A 20,073-nucleotide genomic window follows, 5' to 3' on the forward strand; every position below is an offset into this window, starting at 1 on the left:
TCTATGGCATGCGTTCATTTGTCAACACTTTTGCTGCTGTCAGAAGGTTAAAAATGGAAACCAAATCTTTTATTTACTCCTTTACAGCAAAATCAAGCCCAAATAAGGTGATTGGGTACAGCCTGCAGATTCCAGAGTTGAAAGCTGGCCAAGTCTCTCCTTGGAAAGGATGTAAGTTAAAGCCTTGTGGTGTCTCAGGGGACTGTGGCATCCAATGATGTTCTTTGTGAGTTTAAAGCAGCCTGAAGCTTAACCACATCTAGTTGCTCTCTGCACACTTCAGGGAAGCTTCTCCTGGTAAAAGTCTTGCTTCCACCCTCGCTGCAAAAGGGCTCCTGACCTAAAGTCAAGATGGAAGCAATTAAGAAGAAGATGCAGATGCTTAAGCTGGATAAGGAGAATGCCATAGATAGGGCAGAGCAAGCTGAAGCAGATAAGAAGGCAGCGGAGGACAAGTGCAAACAGGTATCTTTCAGCAGTCAACACTGTCTATAAAAATCTGGCAAGTGATAAGAACCCTACCAGCATGCACTTTCTGTTACTGTTGTAAATCTTAAAAGGATCTTCTCTGAAACAGCATTTTCTATCTCTTGACTTTTTTACTTCAGGTTTTCGTTAATACATTTTTATTTTGGATTCTGATATAGGTTATAGGGCAATGTCACTGGTCATTCACTTTTAGTATGTTATTGATGGACCAATTAGAACTTTTTAGTCTTCATTTGATATAATCTTTTTTAATTTATAAAATAATTCAACCTCTTTGTAGCCTGCATATAAAAATCAGGTTGTTGATGAATCACCTATAATAAGAAAACATAGTGACTGCTTTAATTGTATCATTATTCTTCTTTTTAGTGCTTATATCTGCTTTAAATCCCCTTCTATTCTTGTTGCATTCGGATTTTAAATCTATTTTTATGGTAATTAAGTCCTAGCAACCAGATATTTCTTAACATTTCAGCTTTAAATGCTTCCTGACATAAAACACCCCAAAACTAATAAGAAAAGCTGACCAATTGCACGTTGTTTTAAAATACCACTGAGCACATCATACTATGCTAAAAATTACTTTATTAACATTGCCTAAATATTTTTTATTACTTCACATGAGAAACTTCTAACAAAAATCCAGTGATCTCTAATGATTTTTTCACTAAAAATCTTGTTATCTCTTGAACTTTCCCTTGTCTGCTTTGTAATGGAGGGTTCCCTAATTACTTACACCATGACCTTCTCAAAAATATTAACATTTAGCAGACCCTTACATAATAATGTTCAAAGCAGTGACATCCTTTTAATGCAAATGGTTTTGTAATTGAAGAAGCACAAATTGTTTAGGGAGTAAATTCTCCACCTTCTCCATCTGACAGATGCAGCAGTGTTATTATGATATGAAATCATCATCAGTGTTCTTTTGCCTTATCCTCAATGTTGATTTACTCTTAGTGGGGCTATTTTGCACCAGCAATATTCATAGCAACTAGTGAGAAATTAGCTTTAATTGGCAATTCAAGTAGAAAAAGCAAATAACTCATTGGCTGCTGTGGGTTACTGCACTGATGAACATTTACATGTAAACTGCAAAACTATACTCATTTTTTCAGAAGCTGAACTTTACAATTGCTCATGTTAGGGCTTATTTATCAGTTGTACAGGAACAAGTGCGATAAGCAGGCATTAAGGCAAGTAGAGCTCCCTAGTGTCTTGAATCCTGCAAAACTTCCCAGCTTGAGCATTCTAAATGACATGCAAGGCAGGGGTGTTGCTATGGATGTCCATTTACCTGCTGCTGAAGTACTGTATACAAAATAAGGCACATAACCTTTTAAGTTCTAACAGCACCGTAGGGCACCTGGGCAGTAACCCATAGCAACCAATCTTTGATTTCATATTTCCAGCCAGCTGCAGGTAGAACAATGAAAGCAAACATCTGATAGGTTGCCATGGGTTACTGCCCATGTGCAAATGTGCCCAGTGTTTATAAATGACCCCCAATGTGTTGTACTTCAAGGCCCAACATGGTTGGGGCAAGGTGCAAGCAGCAGAAAACTGGAAACCATATCTAATAAAAGGCACAAAGTTTGCCCAGGAGCAGTAACCAATAGTGACAAATAAGATGTTTGCTTTTATAAAGGAGATGGGTATATGCTACCTGCTGATTGGTTACTATAGGTCAGTGCTGTCCAACTTCTGCAGTGCCGAGGGCCGGAAATTCTTGCGCATACATGGTGGAGGGCCGCTAATGGAAGCCAGTTTTGACCACTCCCCCCTTTTAAACCACACCCACTTCAAACCACACCCATTTTATCACAATGGTGTTAGTGCAGAAAAAACCCAAATGCTTGGTCCTCACTGCAGGGATATCAACCATCATTCATATGTGAAATAATTATATTATGTCATATTAAGACATACCCTAAAATCCATATGACTTCTCCTCCCCTGTGGATAGCACAGCAACCCCCAGCATATAATTACACACCTTAGGGACCATTTAATGGCTATTTCCAACTGCTAACAAACTCCCAGAACAAACCCCTGCCAGGTTCACCTCCCACAGGCAGCATAGGGTAGAAAGAGTATGGCACACACAGGCAGCACTCTGCCTGGCCTACGCTACCTGTGTGTGCCATACTCTGCCTGCCCTATGATGCCTGTGTCTGCCATATGCTGCCTGTGTGTGCCATACCCTCCCTGCCCTATGCTGCCTATGTGCCATACTCTGCCTACCCTATGCTGTCTACACACAGGCAGCATAGGCCAGGCAGTACATACAATGTCTGAGGTGTGAACAGACGAACAATGTGAGTGATTACAGCCCAAGCCTGAGGTGTGAACACTGCAGGGGGTGAACAATGCATAGATTAAAAGGTGTGAACAGTACAGGGGATTACATGTTTAAACAATACAGGGGGATTACAGCCTGAATCTGAGGGGGGGGGGGGCAGTTAATCTCAGTACTGATACCATTTAAAGTTTACACAAGGGTAAAACATCAGCAGCCAGACAGGTGGGGGGCCACAAAGAGGGGGGTCGAGGGCCGCCAGTTGGACAGCACTGCTATAGGTGATTAGACCTGTAGCCAACATTTCACCTTTTATTACATAACCCCCTATGCAAATATCTGTACCAATTTACACCTTGCCCCATGTACTGTAAATGAGAACAAGGTGATATTAGTAGTATAGAAATGTTATGAAAAAGTAAGACAAATAATCTAGAGGAGCAATGACATACTTATTAAGTTGAAAACTTATCTAAGTGACATTTGCCTAACTGCTAGATCAGTGCTGCCCAACTGGCGACCCCCCTCTGTGTGGGCAGAGTATGGCACACAAAGGCAGCATAGGGCAGGCAGAATACTGCCTGTGTGTGCCATACTCTGCCTGCCCTACCCTGCCTGTGTGTGCCATACTCTGCCTGCCCTATGCTGCCTGTGTGTGCCATACTGTGCCTGACTATGCTGCCTGTGTGTGCTATACTCTGCCTGCTCTATGCTGCCTGTGTGTGCTATACTCTGCCTTCCCTATGCTGCCTGTGTGTGCCATAATCTACCTGCCTTATGCTGCCTGTGGGAGGTGATCCTGGCAGGGGTTTGTTCTGGGAGTTTGTTAGCAGTTGGAAATAGCCACCTAAGGTTTGTAATTATATGCTGGGGGTTGCTGTGCTATCCACAGGGGAGGAGGAGGCATATGGATTTATGGGTGTGTCTTGATATGATACAATATAATTCTTTCACATATGAATGATGATTGATATCCCCACAGTGAGCACAAAGCATTTGAGCTTCTGCTGCGTTACCACCATTAATGTGGGCATGGTCTTGTGATAACATGGGTGGGGTTTAAAGTGGGTGCAGTTTAAAAGGGGGAGTGATCAAAACTGTCTTCCATTAGCGGCCCTCCACTATGTATGCTAGAGAAATTCTGGCTCTCGACACCAAAAAAGTTGGACAGCACTGTGCTAAATGATTCAAAGAAAGGCAAAAAAGACCGATCTGAAGCCTCTCTAATTTGCCTCAGAAGGAAAAAAATTCCTTCCTAATTCCAAAATGTGAATTAGACAGGTTCCTGGATTAACTTTACGCTAGAGTTAATATCAGTAACTTCACTTACTGTACAAGTATAAGATGAGACACGTGAATTGGGCAATGAGCATTTCCCCAGCAACACTGGAGTTCTCTGTCTCTCTGTATTGCTAGCAATAGGGCACCACTGGTCACATAAAAATGACTAACTGAACAAACACTTGCCCGAATGTTCACCTGTATAGCTTAGTTCTCACTTAAACAAGCCACATCAGACTGGATTACTTTTTCAGTTAAAAAGGCCCCAGCTGATGATGAACAACAGTAAACATCCCAAGGTGAATTTGGAGGTTCAGTATAGACTATTGTCTGATTGCTCTTTTTGGAATACAAAAAGATTGATTTTTATGGTGGAATTTATAAATAAAACCCAGTAAACAATGAACGTGGTGCAGGACAGGGCTTGTATTTGATGTGCTCATATTTTGAAGTGTAGAATGTACTTTTTATGTAATCAAAAATATAGTACAGGTATAGGATCTCTTATCCGGAAACCCATTATCCAGAAAGTTCCAAATTACAGACAGGCCACCTCCCATAGACTCCATTATAAGCAAATAATTCTAATTTTTAAAAATTATTTTTCTCTTTTTTTCTCTTTTTCTCTGTAATAATAAAACAGTACCCTGTACTTGATCCCAACTAAGATATTATTCATCCTTATTGGAGGCAAAACAATCCTATTGGGTTTATTCAATTCTTAAATTATTTTTAACAGACTTAAGTTATGGAGATCCAAATTACAGAAAGATCCCTTATCCGGAAAACCCCAGGTCCCCAGCATTCTGGATAAAGGGTTCCATACCTGTATTAATGTTCCTTTACTGAAAGAGGTAAAGCAATAATGGTAACAGTCTCTTTCAGCAAGTAAAAGCCATTTATACAAAGTGAACAAGCAGAAGTACTGTATGTTCTGCATAGATTATAGCATGTTATTGCTTTACGCTCTGTTCAGAGCCAAGTGTAAGAAATTACACAATTTCATTTAGATTATAGCTAATGTAACAAACTGGGGGGTCAAGGTGCACAAAGCAAAAAATGTGTACAATGCATCATGTTTTACCCACAATGCACCTGACTCCCAATTTGGGAGTTGCACCTGCAGTTAACAATTCTTTGAACTCTATGTATGGAGCTGTGTTTGCCAGTGCAACAAAAGATGAGCATCTCATTACAGGCATATCATGCAGGACACACAAAAGAAGGAGCAGCAGTAAATACAAGGTGGAAGTCGTAAACTCGCAACTCTCTTGCACTGTGATCTTTGTTCCACATTTATGTTATAGTTGTAAATAGCACAAGGACACAGAACACAGTTGCTCTGCACCAGGCCTAAGTGCTATGCTTACGAAATGCTGATGGGTGCAGTTTTATACTTATTAACATACATAGCGCTAGTTTAATTTAGCACAGAGCACCTTAGATGTAAGAGGTAATGTAATTATCTGCTCTTGTGTAAGAACAACTAATCAGCAGCTAACATATTCTAATCTACTATTTTATACTGGTTGCTATTGGTTACTAGATCTGGAAAACAATGTTGCCCTAGATATTACATTACCCCTTCTAAATGTACGACAACCAAAATTTGTATTGTTCGAAATAATAATCTTTGTAGTAAAACTTGTCATCAAATGCTTAGTAGTGTCAAATTTGGCAAAGATGTCATCAGAAGTCCCAGCAGCTGTCAGCTGTTGGCAGTAACAGGAAAGTTACTTCTAGTACAGTAGAACAGTTACATCACATCTACAACATTAGAATAACCCAAAAGCTGAAAAAAGAAGGATCTAATAATCAGTTCCACTTTAAAATAGGAAATAAATGGATCCCGACATCCAACCCCATGGCTTTAAAGACATCACAGACTGAGCTTCCCTGCTCTGTTTTGGATGTCATAAAGCCTCATGGGATAAACACTTAGATTTTGAGGCTTGGAGTCTTGGGAATCATTAAAAGTTCTGATATTTTCATAGCTCTCAACAGACTGCAATTCCAATCTGCTTAGATTTGCTGCGTATGCATGTGTGCCCCGTAGTAAGAGAAGGTCTTAAAACCTCATTTGTAACTGGCAGCAATCAAAGACAGGGCAATGTTTTTTGCATGTACAGCTGTGAACATTAGAAAAGAAAGCTTGCAATTGGATTACCTAAAATTTTGGACTCCCAGAGAATGCATGAGGCAGTGTTATATAAATCACAATTTGCTAAGATGACCTGTAGTTTTTCTATAGCCAATGGTAGCCCCATTAATGGCTCATTAGAATATGTTACACTACAGTAGTAGACACATTCTGGCATAAAATGTTAATTAGTTTTCTGTGAATGTAATGTGATGTAGGGGTCCCGATAGGTTAATATCCCTTCATTTTTTTAGGGTCCCCAGTCTGTAACCTATGGTCTGTGGAAGTGAGGTTTCCCAGTTGGCCCAGGGGTTGTGTGACCCATTTTTGTCCATAGAGTTTAAAGGGAGGGAGCGTGTGGCTTACCCTCTTTGGACTGCACTTAGTACCAGTGGTATATCTGCTGGGAGCCTAGAGCATAAGGCCCAAACACCAAGCTTGTAATGAAATATTTACATTCGCCTTCAGTGTGTCAAAATGCATCAAACCACTTGCCTAGTCAATAAAGATACCTCCACAAATATAACAGAAAAGTGCTATGCTATGTTTTATCGATTTCAACAAGGAAAACCAAAAAAACTTTGTATATGATTAGGGCTTGTGCTGAACATATCATGAAAAATCTAAGAGTAAGTAAGGTAGATAATAAGATTATAAATGGGTATACTGCACCTTTAAAGGATGTTTATATGCTTCATTAGCTCTCTCAGATTACTGTGTTTATACCAGCATAATATTTATTAGTTTGCCTGCCCTGTAAGTCAAGTTTTACATCTCATCTTGCCTCTGGTAGCAAAATGGTTAATGAATGAGCTCCCATACAAATGTCTGTAGTTTGTAAGTATCTGACAAAGAAACAAAAATTCTCTTCCTTATTTGGCTATAATGTCTGGATAGGAGCTAGAAGTTGGTTACGTGCCAAGTGTTAAAATTTCTGATGCGCAATCGTCCCAAACTGCAGGAATTGCTCAATAAAACAGGAGTTCGCTTATTGATGTTACTCCATTGAAATGTTTTCATTGCACTGGTCTATGTGTCATGCGTGCGATTGCATTTAAATGGAATGTTTGTACCAACATATCAAAATATATTTTCTATAAACATTGACAACTAACTGCTAACTGCTCAGTTTTAAAATGTTTATATTATTGCATCACTCTTAACCTCCAGAAAAATGTTATGTCTTAAATTGCTCAATATCCCTACTTATCAATCCCAGTGTCCCCAGTTTAGCCTCTGCCTGGAGCACTCTCTGCAAGCAATTTGAAGCCAACAAACACAGAATACAAACAGAAAGGGGGACATAAGAAATTAAGATTAAATGGAAACGTAACAGGGTAGGTCATCACTTAAGAAACCGGGAGTCAGGTCAGGCCCTATTTTTTAATGCAAATACAGCATGATGTAAGGTGGCCATACATTGGCCAATAAAGCTGCCAACAGACTGAGCCAGAAGTTTATCGACCTGTGTGTGGGTTTGAGTTTTGCAAATACTTCGGCAAAGTGAAATGGGACAGATTTGCTCATCCTCGTCCCGACGGCCTGTATACCGCCAATGTGATCTGGTTGTTTGGTCTGAGGGACAAATGATCAAATCAATTAGATATTGGGGAAAATCCACTTGTTTGGCGTCCTCGCCAAATCATATGCATATGTTCCCATATGTCTCACATGGTTTGATTTGAACTGGAGTTGGGAAGTTCCTAGATATGTTCTGAATTGCTCATTTGCACCAGTATAGTATTATTGTTCCAAGTTTGGTCAGAACTCCATTTAAAAAATCCAACCCCAACAGAAGTCAGTGGATAAGAGAGATAGCAATATTCCATTCATGCAAAAGGTCCAATTCCAGCGGCTAATTCCTTACAGGTCACATAGCTTTACATCTTGTACATCTTAGCCTTTAATAATAAATGTATTAAAACTGTCTGTAAGACCTTTATTGGCTACCTTGACAGCTACCAGAGCATTCTCTAGAACAGTGCTATCCAACTTCTGTGGTATTGGGGGGCAGAATTTTTCTGGCCAACATGGTGGAGGGCCGATAATAGAAGCCCGTTTTGACCATTCCCGTTTTTTAAACCACACCCACTTCAACCTACACCCATGTTATCACAAGGGCTTTTAACAACATACCCCTGCCAGGATCACCTCCCACAGGCAGCATAAGGCAGGTAGATTTTTGGCACACACAGGCAGCATAGGACAGGCAGAGTATGGCACACACAGGCAGCATAGGACAGGCAGAGTATGGCACACACAAGCAGCATAGGGCAGGCAGAGTATGGCACACACAGGCAGCATAGGGCGGGTAGAGTATGGGACACATAGGCACATAGGGCAGGCAGAGTATGGCACACACAGGCAGGGTAGGGCAGGTAGAGTATGGCACACACATGCAGGGTAGGGCAGGCAGAGTATGGCACACACAGGCAGCATAGGGCAGGTAGAGTATGACACACACTGGAAGCATAGGGCAAGCAGAGTATGGCACACACAAGCAGCATAGTGCAGGCAGAGTATGGCACACACAGGCAGCATAGGGAGGGTAGAATTTGGGGCACATAGGGCAGGCAGAGTATGGCACACACAGGCAGGGCAGGGCAGGTAGAGTATGGCACACACATGCAGGGTAGGGCAGGTAGAGTATGGCACACACATGAAGGGTAGGGCAGGCAGAGTATGGCACACACAGGCAGCATAGGGCGGGTAGAGTATGGCACACATAGGCACATAGGGCAGGCAGAGTATGGCACACACAGGTAGGGTAGGGCAGGTAGAGTATGGCACACACATGCAGGGTAGGGCAGGCAGAGTATGACACACACAGGCAGCATAGGGCAGGTAGAGTATGACACACACTGGAAGCATAGGGCAGGCAGAGTATGGCACACACAAGCAGCATAGTGCAGGCAGAGTATGGCACACACAGGCAGCATAGGGTGGGTAGAATTTGGGGCACATAGGGCAGGCAGAGTATGGCACACACAGGCAGGGCAGGGCAGGTAGAGTATGGCACACACATGCAGGGTAGGGCAGGTAGAGTATGGCACACACATGAAGGGTAGGGCAGGCAGAGTATGGCACACACAGGCAGCATAGGGCGGGTAGAGTATGGCACACATAGGCACATAGGGCAGGCAGAGTATGGCACACACAGGCAGGGTAGGGCAGGCAGAGTATGGCACACACATGCAGAGTAGGGCAGGCAGAGTATGGCACACACAGGCAGCATAGGGCAGGTAGAGTATGGCACACACAGGCAGCATAGGGCAGGTAGAGTATGACACACACTGGAAGCATAGGTCAGGCAGAGTATGGCACACACAAGCAGCATAGTGCAGGCAGAGTATGGCACACACAGGCAGCATAGGGCGGGTAGAATTTGGCACACATAGGCACATAGGGCAGGCAGAGTATGGCACACACAGGCAGGGCAGGGCAGGTAGAGTATGGCACACGCATGCAGGGTAGGGCAGGTAGAGTATGGCACACACATGCAGGGTAGGGCAGGCAGAGTATGGCACACACAGGCAGCATAGGGTGGGTAGAGTATGGCACACATAGGCACATAGGACAGGCAGAGTATGGCACACACAGGCAGGGTAGGGCAGGTAGAGTATGGCACACACATGCAGGGTAGGGCAGGCAGAGTATGGCACACACAGGCAGCATAGGGCAGGTAGAGTATGACACACACTGGAAGCATAGGGCAGGCAGAGTATGGCACACACAAGCAGCATAGGGCAGGCAGAGTATGGCACACACAGGCAGCATAGGGCGGGTAGAGTTTGGCACACATAGGCACATAGGGCAGGCAGAGTATGGCACACACAGGCAGGGCAGGGCAGGTAGAGTATGGCACACACATGCAGGGTAGGGCAGGTAGAGTATGGCACACACATGCAGGGTAGGGCAGGCAGAGTATGGCACACACAGGCAGCATAGGACAGGCAGAGTATGGCACACGCAAGCAGCATAGGGCAGGCAGAGTATGGCGCACACAGGCAGCATAGCGCAGGTAGAGTATGGCACACATAGGCACATAGGGCAGGCAGAGTATGGCACACACAGGCAGGGCAGGGCAGGTAGAGTATGGCACACACATGCAGGGTAGGGCAGGTAGAGTATGGCACACACATGCAGGGTAGGGCAGGCAGAGTATGGCACACACAGGCAGCATAGGGCAGGTAGAGTATGACACACACTGGCAGCATAGGGCAGGCAGAGTATGGCGCACACACAGGCAGGGTAGGGCAAGGAGAGTATGGCACACACAGGCAGGGTAGGCAGAGTATGGCACACACAGACAGGGTAGGTCTACCCTATGCTGCCTGTGTGTGCCATACTCTGCCTGCCCTATGCTGCCTGTGTGTGCCATACTCTGCCTGTGTGTGCCATATTCTGCCATACACACAGGCAGTAAAGAACAGGCAGTACATACAGTGGCACAATGCTGGCACTTCCCCTACAGTCTGAAGTGTGAACAGGAGAACAATGGGATTTACAGTCAGAGGTGTGAACAATGCAGGGATTAAAAGGTGTGAACAGTACAGGGGATTACATGTTTAAGCAATCCAGAGGTTTACAGCCTGAATCTGAGGTGTGAGCAATGCAGGGGGCCAGTTAATCTCAGTACTGATACCTATTAAAACTTACACAAACGTAAGCAGTCACAGCAGCCAGACAGGTGGAGGGCCACGCAGAGTGGGGCCACGGGCCACCAGTTGCAAAGGCCTGCTCTAGAAGTAAAAACACATCCCCTATAGTCAGGGTCGGACTTGGCCGCCGGGACACTGGGAAAAATCCCGGTGGGCCCCAACTCTAGTGGGCCCCGTCGGCCCAGACACGACCCTTGCAGGCGCTACACCTGCCCGACCGCTCCTTCCCTGACACGTTAAATTTACGTGCTCGGGTGAGGACGCCGGGTGGGGGGCCCTGCGGGGGGGTTAGGTGACGCGGCCTGCGAGGGCACCTGCAGGGGCCCTGGGGCGGGAGCCCCGGTGGGCCCTTCACCCCCCAGTCCGACCCTGCCTATAGTGCTTGTATTTATTTTAAGATGAACAGGACTAAAGATGGAGATGATGAGGACCTGGGCAGTGAATGAATGTTGGACCCCAAAAAATAAAACAAAATTACACAAATCAGGGGTGTCAGATGTTTAGTTTTCTGGATGGTGTTGATGTTGTATCATCAAGAAATGAAGAAATGTATTTAAAGGTTAAATGTGATGGATGTGTGTGGGTTTTCAACCTCACATACTATGTAACTATGAGTTTATATGTCCCTCTGTTTTTTAGTTGATGCTGGCCTGCTTACATGAGCAGTATGCTTACATGAACATTGCCTGTTGTCTTCATCAGGAAGTCTATGGTCCTTGTTATTTATTGAGCTAAAGGCTCATACCAGACGGGCTGATTCTCGGCCTGCAGAGCAAGGTGAAATTAGTACAAGTACAATAAAAATAGTACAATTATATATATATGGGAAAATGTTATAAATATTAATTTTTTAATATTTACAGAAAAGTTTCTGAGAAAGATGAAAACTTTGATTAAAACTTGCAGTGATGATAAAAATAGGAAAATTGTTTCTGCCCAGGAAAGGATAGTTAAGGTATGTGATCTCTTCCTAAGTGATACACTTATAGGTCTTTCTTATGTAAAGCTATTTTATTTCATATTTATTTGTTGGTTGTCTGCCACAGTGACTGTTAGCCACACTGGTACTTTCTCCACAGTCTCCATTTCACAGGGCATTCTGGTGCCACATACTAAAATCCCACAAATTTAAATAGCTTTTAAGTGGCCTTTTAACCATCACTATCTGTAATTACATCTCCTTGGTTCTGAATAGCACAGTGCTTTAAAACTTGGCTGAAATACGGGGTCTCTGTGTTTCCCCCACCCACACCCCAAAATGATACCACCTTAATACAGGAACTCTGCTCATAAATTTGGATCACACAACAGCTGTGTAGTTTCTGGGCATCTGTAAAAGAGAATCTCTAACAAGTTAAGTCACGTAGCTAATTTTGCAACAAATTATCAGGCAAACAATACAAGGCATTAAGCTGGCACATTAAGAGCTGAGTGGTATTGTATCACAGTATGGGAGAGATTTGGAGGCAGTACACCATGAGATCATTTCTTCATTTTAATATGCACCAAATTAGTTTGGGCATTTGCAAAGGGGTTAAATGGCTTTACCAGCTGCTCTTTCTAAAAAAAACAGCTTTATGTTTAGCATAAGAAAATCTTATCTTACAAGTGAAAATATTACAAAGGGTAGAATTTAAGGGGAAATGGGTTAAAACATGGGATGGTAACTATAATTATATATATATAATTATGGTGTGCTGTGGCTACGGACAGGACAAGCTTCTTCCCTGTAATTGGGTTCCTGCTTTATTTTTATGATTCAAATAGATCCTGCACAGCAGAGGTCAGCACATTTTTTTCCTTTCCATGCTCTGTAGGAAGTAAGAAAACCAAGGCTGTTGGGAATTTATTCAGCACCCTTTGTTTAAAAGTATGTCTCATTCGAATTGAACAATTGATATTTCATAACGCCTCCTAGCTCCAGCCATGTTCATCTTTATATTTTATAATGACTGTTTTTTTCTTTATTTCAAATATATATATTTTTTTGCTTGTTTACAGTGTACCATCAGATTCTTGGGTTCAAGCACCCCTTTGTGTCAAACACATGCAACCAAAATATTTTTCTAAATGACTTTCAGGCTAGGCCAAGTTATTTAACCCCATAAGAGAACCAGCCCTTAGTTTGGGAACATCTGCTTGACATCATTTTTGTGTCTTTAAATGTTAAATTGTACACAGTTTAGCCACACAGAAGAATAATTTACGATAGGGTAGACAGGGCAACTGTCCCCAGGCTCAGATTTGTAGCAAGGCCACAAAGGCCTGGGCCTAGGGCAGTACAAATTTAGGGGCGACATGCCAGCCCGCCGCACCGAAATTTTGAGATTTTGCTCCCATACAGAGCAATGGGGTCCTCTCTGGGTCCACACATGTGCACACGCCTGGGAAAGAGGGACAAAGACAAAGAGAACTTCTGTAGTCATCTATTATCAATATATATATAGGACATTAAGACATATATGTCCATATATTGTAATATATGTAAGATTGCCAACTATGTCAAAATCTGGCCAGACCTGTGGGAGTAGTGGTACTTGTAGTTTAGCTTGAGGGTTGCAAGTTGGACATCCTTGATTACTATACATTAATGCATGAGACTGGGGCCCCACCTTTCTATTCTTCTCTAACTCAGCTTTAGATGCAATATTACTGTTTTAAATTCCAGGTGAAACATATGGAAATTTACTTCACATCCAAAAATAGGTTCCATCGCAATTGCCTCCTGCTATTATAAATCTTAGCAAAAACCATGTGTGTGGGACTGGGGAGATAATACCTTATGTCATGCCCCTCTTCATGATTTGGCTTGGGCACAACTACTAATGGGTTGCAGGAATGTTACTGGTAAATAAAATGTGATGAAGAATCATTAGAACGGATCTGCAAGCCCATTTTGTTTTAACAGCTGCTATTCATCTCAATAGTGTATCTAGACAGGCTATAGTTCTACATTAGTAAAATACCGGGCAGGTGGCAACCCTACATGCGTTCCTCAGTACTGTGTGTTATAAAAAATAATGTACCCCCTGTTATACAGTATGAATATACTAGAAGTCACTTCTAAATCCCTTATACAGTATTTTACATAAGGGGAATAATTCCCTATACAGGTATGAAATCTGTTATCCACAATGCTCTGGACCTGGCATTTTTCTGGATAAGGGGTCAATGGCAGATGGTTTTCCCGTAATACTGGAGTTTTCTATATAATGGGTTTCTAGATATCGGATTCCATACCCAAACATTCTCGAAACATTACCTGTTCTCTATTAGAAAAAAAAATCCTGATACATTGTGCTTCCGTAATACCTAGTCTCTAAGCATAGACAAAATTATATACCAACTTTTTCTTAAGAGATGCAAAACATTAATGTTGTTTTTGTCTAAGATGTAAACTCTAAATTGGGTAAAAAGCATACACAGCACCATGTCAGCATCATGCCACAGAAGACTCTCCTATCCATATCAGCTTAAGTCTATTAATAGGGACACTGTACAGCTGCATGGCAGCTTCCACCTGAAGCTGAGGTACAGTGAAACTCTGTATAGAAATAATTTAAAACTAAGCCCTTGCAGCTACTGAGCTACTAATGCTGGAGAATCCTGAAGCAACTGCCACCCAGGAACAAGCAGTAGCTCTTGGGTTTCCACAGTGGGCTGCATCAATATGCAGACCAAACTTGCGCCCACTGAATCAGACACAAATGGCATTTTTAAACACTGAAATGACACAACATTTTCTTTGGAAATATTAGATGCAAAATGCACCCAATTTACACAACACAGTCTTGTCTTAATTCAGATTCAATTGCATAGACACAACTCTGCACTCTGCCACATTGACATTGCAATTGTAGGAGAAAAATATTTTTCCTATTCTATTACAGAGTTGCATGACTTGCACTAGTTTGCAAATGCTGATTAGTTGCATCTGCATTATCATAAGTGTCAACAATCTGCCAAATGTTTATACTATGCACACTGCCCTGCATGCAGAATGAATTACTGAAAGTCTGTGCACTCCAAAATGGTGCACTAATACCTGTGTCTTTCCAGTTCTGTATTCATCTTTGTAGATTGTAAGCTCTTTTGGGCAGGGCCCTCTTCACCTCTTGTATCGGTTATTGATTGCTTTATATGTTACTCTGTATGTCCAATGTATGTAACCCACTTATTGTACAGCGCTGCGGAATATGTTGGTGCTTTATAAATAAATGTTAATGTAATGTAATGTAATGTGGGCAGAGGCACATAGGCTTCCCCCTCCCCTGCCCCCTTACTTGCACATCATTAGGACACGCATGTTAGGGAACGGCTGCTGGCACAGTCCGCAATGGGGCCCTGTACCAACTGCCCGCTGTATTTGAAAAATGTATTTGTAAGATCTATTCTCATATATAACTCAACTCCAGTTTAATTTACATGGGGGATTTTTTTGTTGTGGAGGAGAGAGTTATTTAAATAATTTAGTACATAATAGTTTTCACCAGATAGACCTTTTTCTCACTGAATTGAATCTGGCCCATTATTCCTAGAATATGCATTTTGGTTGTAGATTTAGAATGTTACAAAATATGAATCTAATAATGTGTTTATGAATTCTAAAACACAACTCATTTAAGGTACTGAACTCTGACATTGATATCTGTATCATCAGGTAGAGGATGAGCTTGTAGCCCTACAGAAGAAGTTGAAAGGAACAGAAGATGAGCTGGATAAATACTCTGAAGCTCTGAAGGATGCGCAAGAGAAACTGGAACAAGCTGATAAGAAGGCAACTGATGTAAGTATTTGTGATGCGTCTCTATATTGAGGCAAAATAAAACTGTCAGGTTCCTATTATTGATAGGAACCCTTGCCCAGAGGGACTTTCCAAAATGTTGTTCTACTGGATTTGGGGAGATTGCTGATTCTATATTGGCCTTGATAACAGTACAGCTCTCTCTACAGCTGCTTCTATTCTCTTGTCTGCCAGAAACTTCTGGTAACATGATTAATGTTAATGGATGCTACAAAAAGAGAAACTGTAAACTGGGAAAAGCTTTATCATGTAGGGCTACCCTCTTTTCTAAAAAAACCCCAAAAACAACTGGCCTACTATAATTGATATTAATTGATATTTCCCAGATGAATCACATTGGCATTAAACAAATGTTTTCATGTGAGTCTGCATGTGTGTGTAAGAGCCAGATTCTTATTGAACCTGCTTTTGTCTGGATGCAGCATCAGATTGGGTGCACAGGGCCCACCGTGGCTGCCACCCCAGGGAACCCCAAACCCCCCAGGAACTGACTGCAACCCCCCCCCCCTTCCCATGTGCACAAACCTTAATTTATCTTCGCCTGGATCAGAACGATCAGAGCGGGGGAGTGTCAATGCTTCAGATCAGGTCTGGGTCAGCAGGGGAACCCAAGGGCATGGGCCCACCAGGTTTTTCCTGTTGTCCCAGAGGCCCAGTCCGACCCTGTTTGGATGTAGTGTGAAACAGAGGGATCTGCATTTATGCTGTTATATAATGTTCCTATTTGTTAGAACTAAAGATTTTGGTTCCTGTACAGTTTGATTCTGGTGACCAACAATGATTGCAATGTCTGCTGGCTGCTATGCCTTCCTTATTATTATTTATATTGTTACTTATTCTGAGTATCTTGAGGGAATATTCAGGCTTGGGCAGATGAAGTGCTGATCCTATAAGTAGTATAACTAGGTTCATCTCGTGATAGCACCCCCCCCATCCTCACCCTTAAACTTCAGAAGAAACATTTGGACCACCTTCTATTATAGCTGTTCTTTTAGGAAGTACAAATAAGCATACATTATTCCCCATATTGCAGAAGTGTACTGTTTTGGCACAGAAATCCCTCTTTTTGGGTTACATGCATAAAATGATTCACACTACAGAACTTTTACACTCAGTCAGAGGTTGCCGTTTGGGTGAGCTGCCAGTCATTTTTATTATCAAAATTAGACAATGTTCTCTGGGACTGGGATTCAAATTAGGCCCTAGCAATTTAAGCACAAAAAGGCTCAAACAGCCCCCCACCAGCCGAATAAACAGTGACTGTCTATGACAGTGCTGTCCAACTTCTGTGGTGCCGAGGGCCGGAATTTCTCTCACATACATGGTGGAGGGCCGCTAATGGAAGCCAGTTTTGGCCACTCCCCCATTTTAAACCACACCCACTTCAAACCACACTTGTGTGTGCCATACTCTGTCTGTCCTTTGCTGCCTGTGTGTGCCATACTCTGCCTGCCCTACCCTGCCTATGTGTGCCATACTCTGCCTGCCCTACCCTTCCTGTGTGAGCCATACTCTGCCTGCTCTATGCTGCCTGTGTGTGCCATACCCTCCCTGCTCTATGCTGCCTGTGTGTGCCATACTCTGCCTGCCATATGCTGCCTGTGTGTGCCATACTCTGCCTGCCCTATGCTGCCTATCTGCCATACTCTGCCTGCCCTATACTGCCTATGTGCCATACTCTGCCTACCCTATGCTGCCTATACACAGGCAGCATAGGGCAGGCAGTACATACAATGTCTGAGGTGTGAAGAGGAGAACAATGTGGGTGATTACATCCTGAGCCTGAGGTGTGAACTCTTAAAAGGTGTAAACAGTACAGGGGATTACATGTTTAAACAATACAGTGGGATTACAGCCTGAATCTGAGGTGATAACCATGCAGGGGGCCAGTTAATCACAGTACTGATACCATTTAAAGTTTACACAAAGTTAAGCCATCAAAGCAGCCAGACAGGTGGGGGGCCACAGAGAGGGGTCGAGGGCCGCCAGTTGGACAGCACTGGTCTATGACATCTTAAAGAAGCCCCTCTGGCATTTGCCAGAACATGCAAATTGCAAGTCCAGGCCTGAGTAGCAGAAATAAATTGATAGGGAGAAAGCAGCAACAGGTTACACACACAGATATGTTGCAGTACCAGTACTCAGTGCCAACAGTCACACAGTCATACTGGACACTCCCTCAAACAAAATACTGGGTAACACATCTGCCTTAAGTGTGTAATATTAAATATCTCTACCCTAGGGAAATACTCAGTAAACAAGGTAGATTACGCCCTTCTATATTCACTTGGAGGCAGGGCTGTCATTAAAACGGGGACCTTACAACAAAATTATCAGGGCCCCCCAGGGGGCTAATGGTTAAAAACCAGAACACACATTGATGTCCAGGGGGCCTAATGTCCCCAGGTTCTCCATTAAAAAGAAATCTGTACCATTTTTTAATTGATCCTTTCCTTGCAATGCCCTCCTTAGCTCCACTAACGATTAGAGCAGCACTGATTATTTCACTGTTGCCCTAAATAAATCCCAAACACTGAAATATATAAATCACCCTGCCAACCAGTAATTTAAGCTACAACTCCCAGCATCCCCTGACAGGTACAGGTAGCTAGATGTTTGGGAGGGGCGCAATAGCTGGGAATAGCAATATCACAGCTTGAAAACAGCAGGTGGGCCCCAATAGCTCTTTAGCTAAAGCCCGGTAAGCTGAACTTGGCCGAATCAAATGAGAATTATGGTCCATAGGTCTCCTGGGCAGCTACTGATTTCAGCACCAGCTGCTTGGAGCCCCAGTATAGCCAGAATTACCCCACATGGGACATTAGTCCATAACCAAACCCTTGTAGATCATCATTGCCATCTCACCTAAAGTAGCAGCTTCTTTGAACTTCCCCTAGCTTATCCATTCCCATGCAGCTTTACCAAGACTTAAAGTTCTGGGACCAAACAAGCAGTACAGAAAGCTTTACCCCAGCCTATATACAGTATAAATGTAATCCACTGGAGAGCTCTCATTTGTGCAAACAAGTGTTGAACTTTATTTAGAGATGCATAGCACTACATGTTTCGGACCACATGGATCCTACCTCTGGGTAGGCAGGAGAAGCTCCTGCTTGGTGCCCACTAATCGTTGTCTATCCATTTACCCAGTTTCACTTTTACACTGAACGCACTAAATAACTCACCAAATGTAGGACATTGCCCAGGTATACTAGCCCCAGGCCCTCAGCAAAGGGAGTGGAAAACCATATACAGCAAAACGTAAATGGAGTTAGGCACTCACAAAACCACATATTTCACCAACAAAAATAGGTTAAAAACAAAAAATAACCAAAAAAATAACATCTCTGTCGTAGAGTAGGGAAATAGAGAAGTTGCTTCAATTAAGTTTTTTGTTTCTAAACAATTTTTTGGTGCCTAAGTGGTTTTGTGAGTGCCTAACTCCATTTATGTTTTATTAAGGTAAGATGTTTCAAAATCCCCCATGAACAAGAGGGACGACAGCCCTAAATACATGAACAGGGATATTCCATATAAGGGATTTCTCTGTAATATGGATCACTGCATAAAATAATTTAAACATTAAATAAACCCAATAGGATTGTTTTACCACCAACATAGATTCATGCAGATTAGTTAAAATCATCTACAAGGTCAGAGAAAGAAATCATTTAAAAAGGAGACAGCTTTCCAGTAATTTGTAGCTTTCTGTACTCTGGATAAGTGATCTCATACCTGTATTATAAAATGTATGTGTTAGAAATTATTTTGAAATGTATTACAGAGGCATTCATTTACAACAATGCAAAACAAAATGTTCAAAGCTGTATGCATTACTGTAAATAACCAATGGCATAAATATCTTCTAACTGTATGTCCCTTAAAGCAACTTAATATTGCCACATCACACACAGTCGCCACTTCAGTTCTTATCCTATCGCTTCCTTTATGCTTTAGATGTCATTTATTCCAGTGGTTTTCAGACCAAACCATCATTTGCAGTCCAGCATTTCAGGTTCCTCCCATACTAATAAAATGGTGACAGATATAAGACAATATCTTCAGTCATGCTTAGAGCAGCAAATGAGTGGTATCATCTAACTAGCCTTCAAGCTAGGCTTTAGGATGTCACACTCAGTTTCTGCCACCCCAACCGCTGCTTTGAGCACCCCTGGGAGGGTGCAGCCCACGGTATTTGGAATCTCTGGTTTATTGTTTCTTAAAGTGATGTTTCCATAATGACCACTAGAGGTCAGAATGTGAAAAGCTACAGCCAAAAAATGATGTGCAATTATTTCAATTTTTCGATTTATGCAAGACTAATTGCATGATGATGACAGATCATACACTGTATAATAAAATATGTAAATATATACTGACTTTTGGTGTCTATATCTGA

At 42.5% G+C, this 20,073-nt stretch overlaps 1 protein-coding gene across 2 annotated transcripts in view; it reads left to right on the forward strand.

Moving 5' to 3' along the window:
• Positions 1 to 206: 206 nt before the first annotated feature.
• The window catches only part of tpm4 (tropomyosin 4), a 66,119-nt gene continuing 46,252 nt past the window's right edge, over positions 207 to 20,073 (forward strand). The window contains exons 1-2 of one of the 2 annotated variants that reach the window (XM_012963262.3): positions 207 to 465; positions 15,531 to 15,656. In XM_012963262.3, coding sequence (XP_012818716.1) covers positions 352 to 465; positions 15,531 to 15,656 — 240 coding nt within the window. In that variant the 5' untranslated portion in view covers positions 207 to 351. The remainder of the gene's footprint in view (positions 466 to 15,530; positions 15,657 to 20,073) is intronic. The other variant, XM_012963258.3, reaches the window with a different exon arrangement.

This window comes from Xenopus tropicalis, chromosome 1 (genome assembly GCF_000004195.4).
Source record: "Xenopus tropicalis strain Nigerian chromosome 1, UCB_Xtro_10.0, whole genome shotgun sequence".
Lineage (NCBI taxonomy): Eukaryota > Metazoa > Chordata > Amphibia > Anura > Pipidae > Xenopus > Xenopus tropicalis.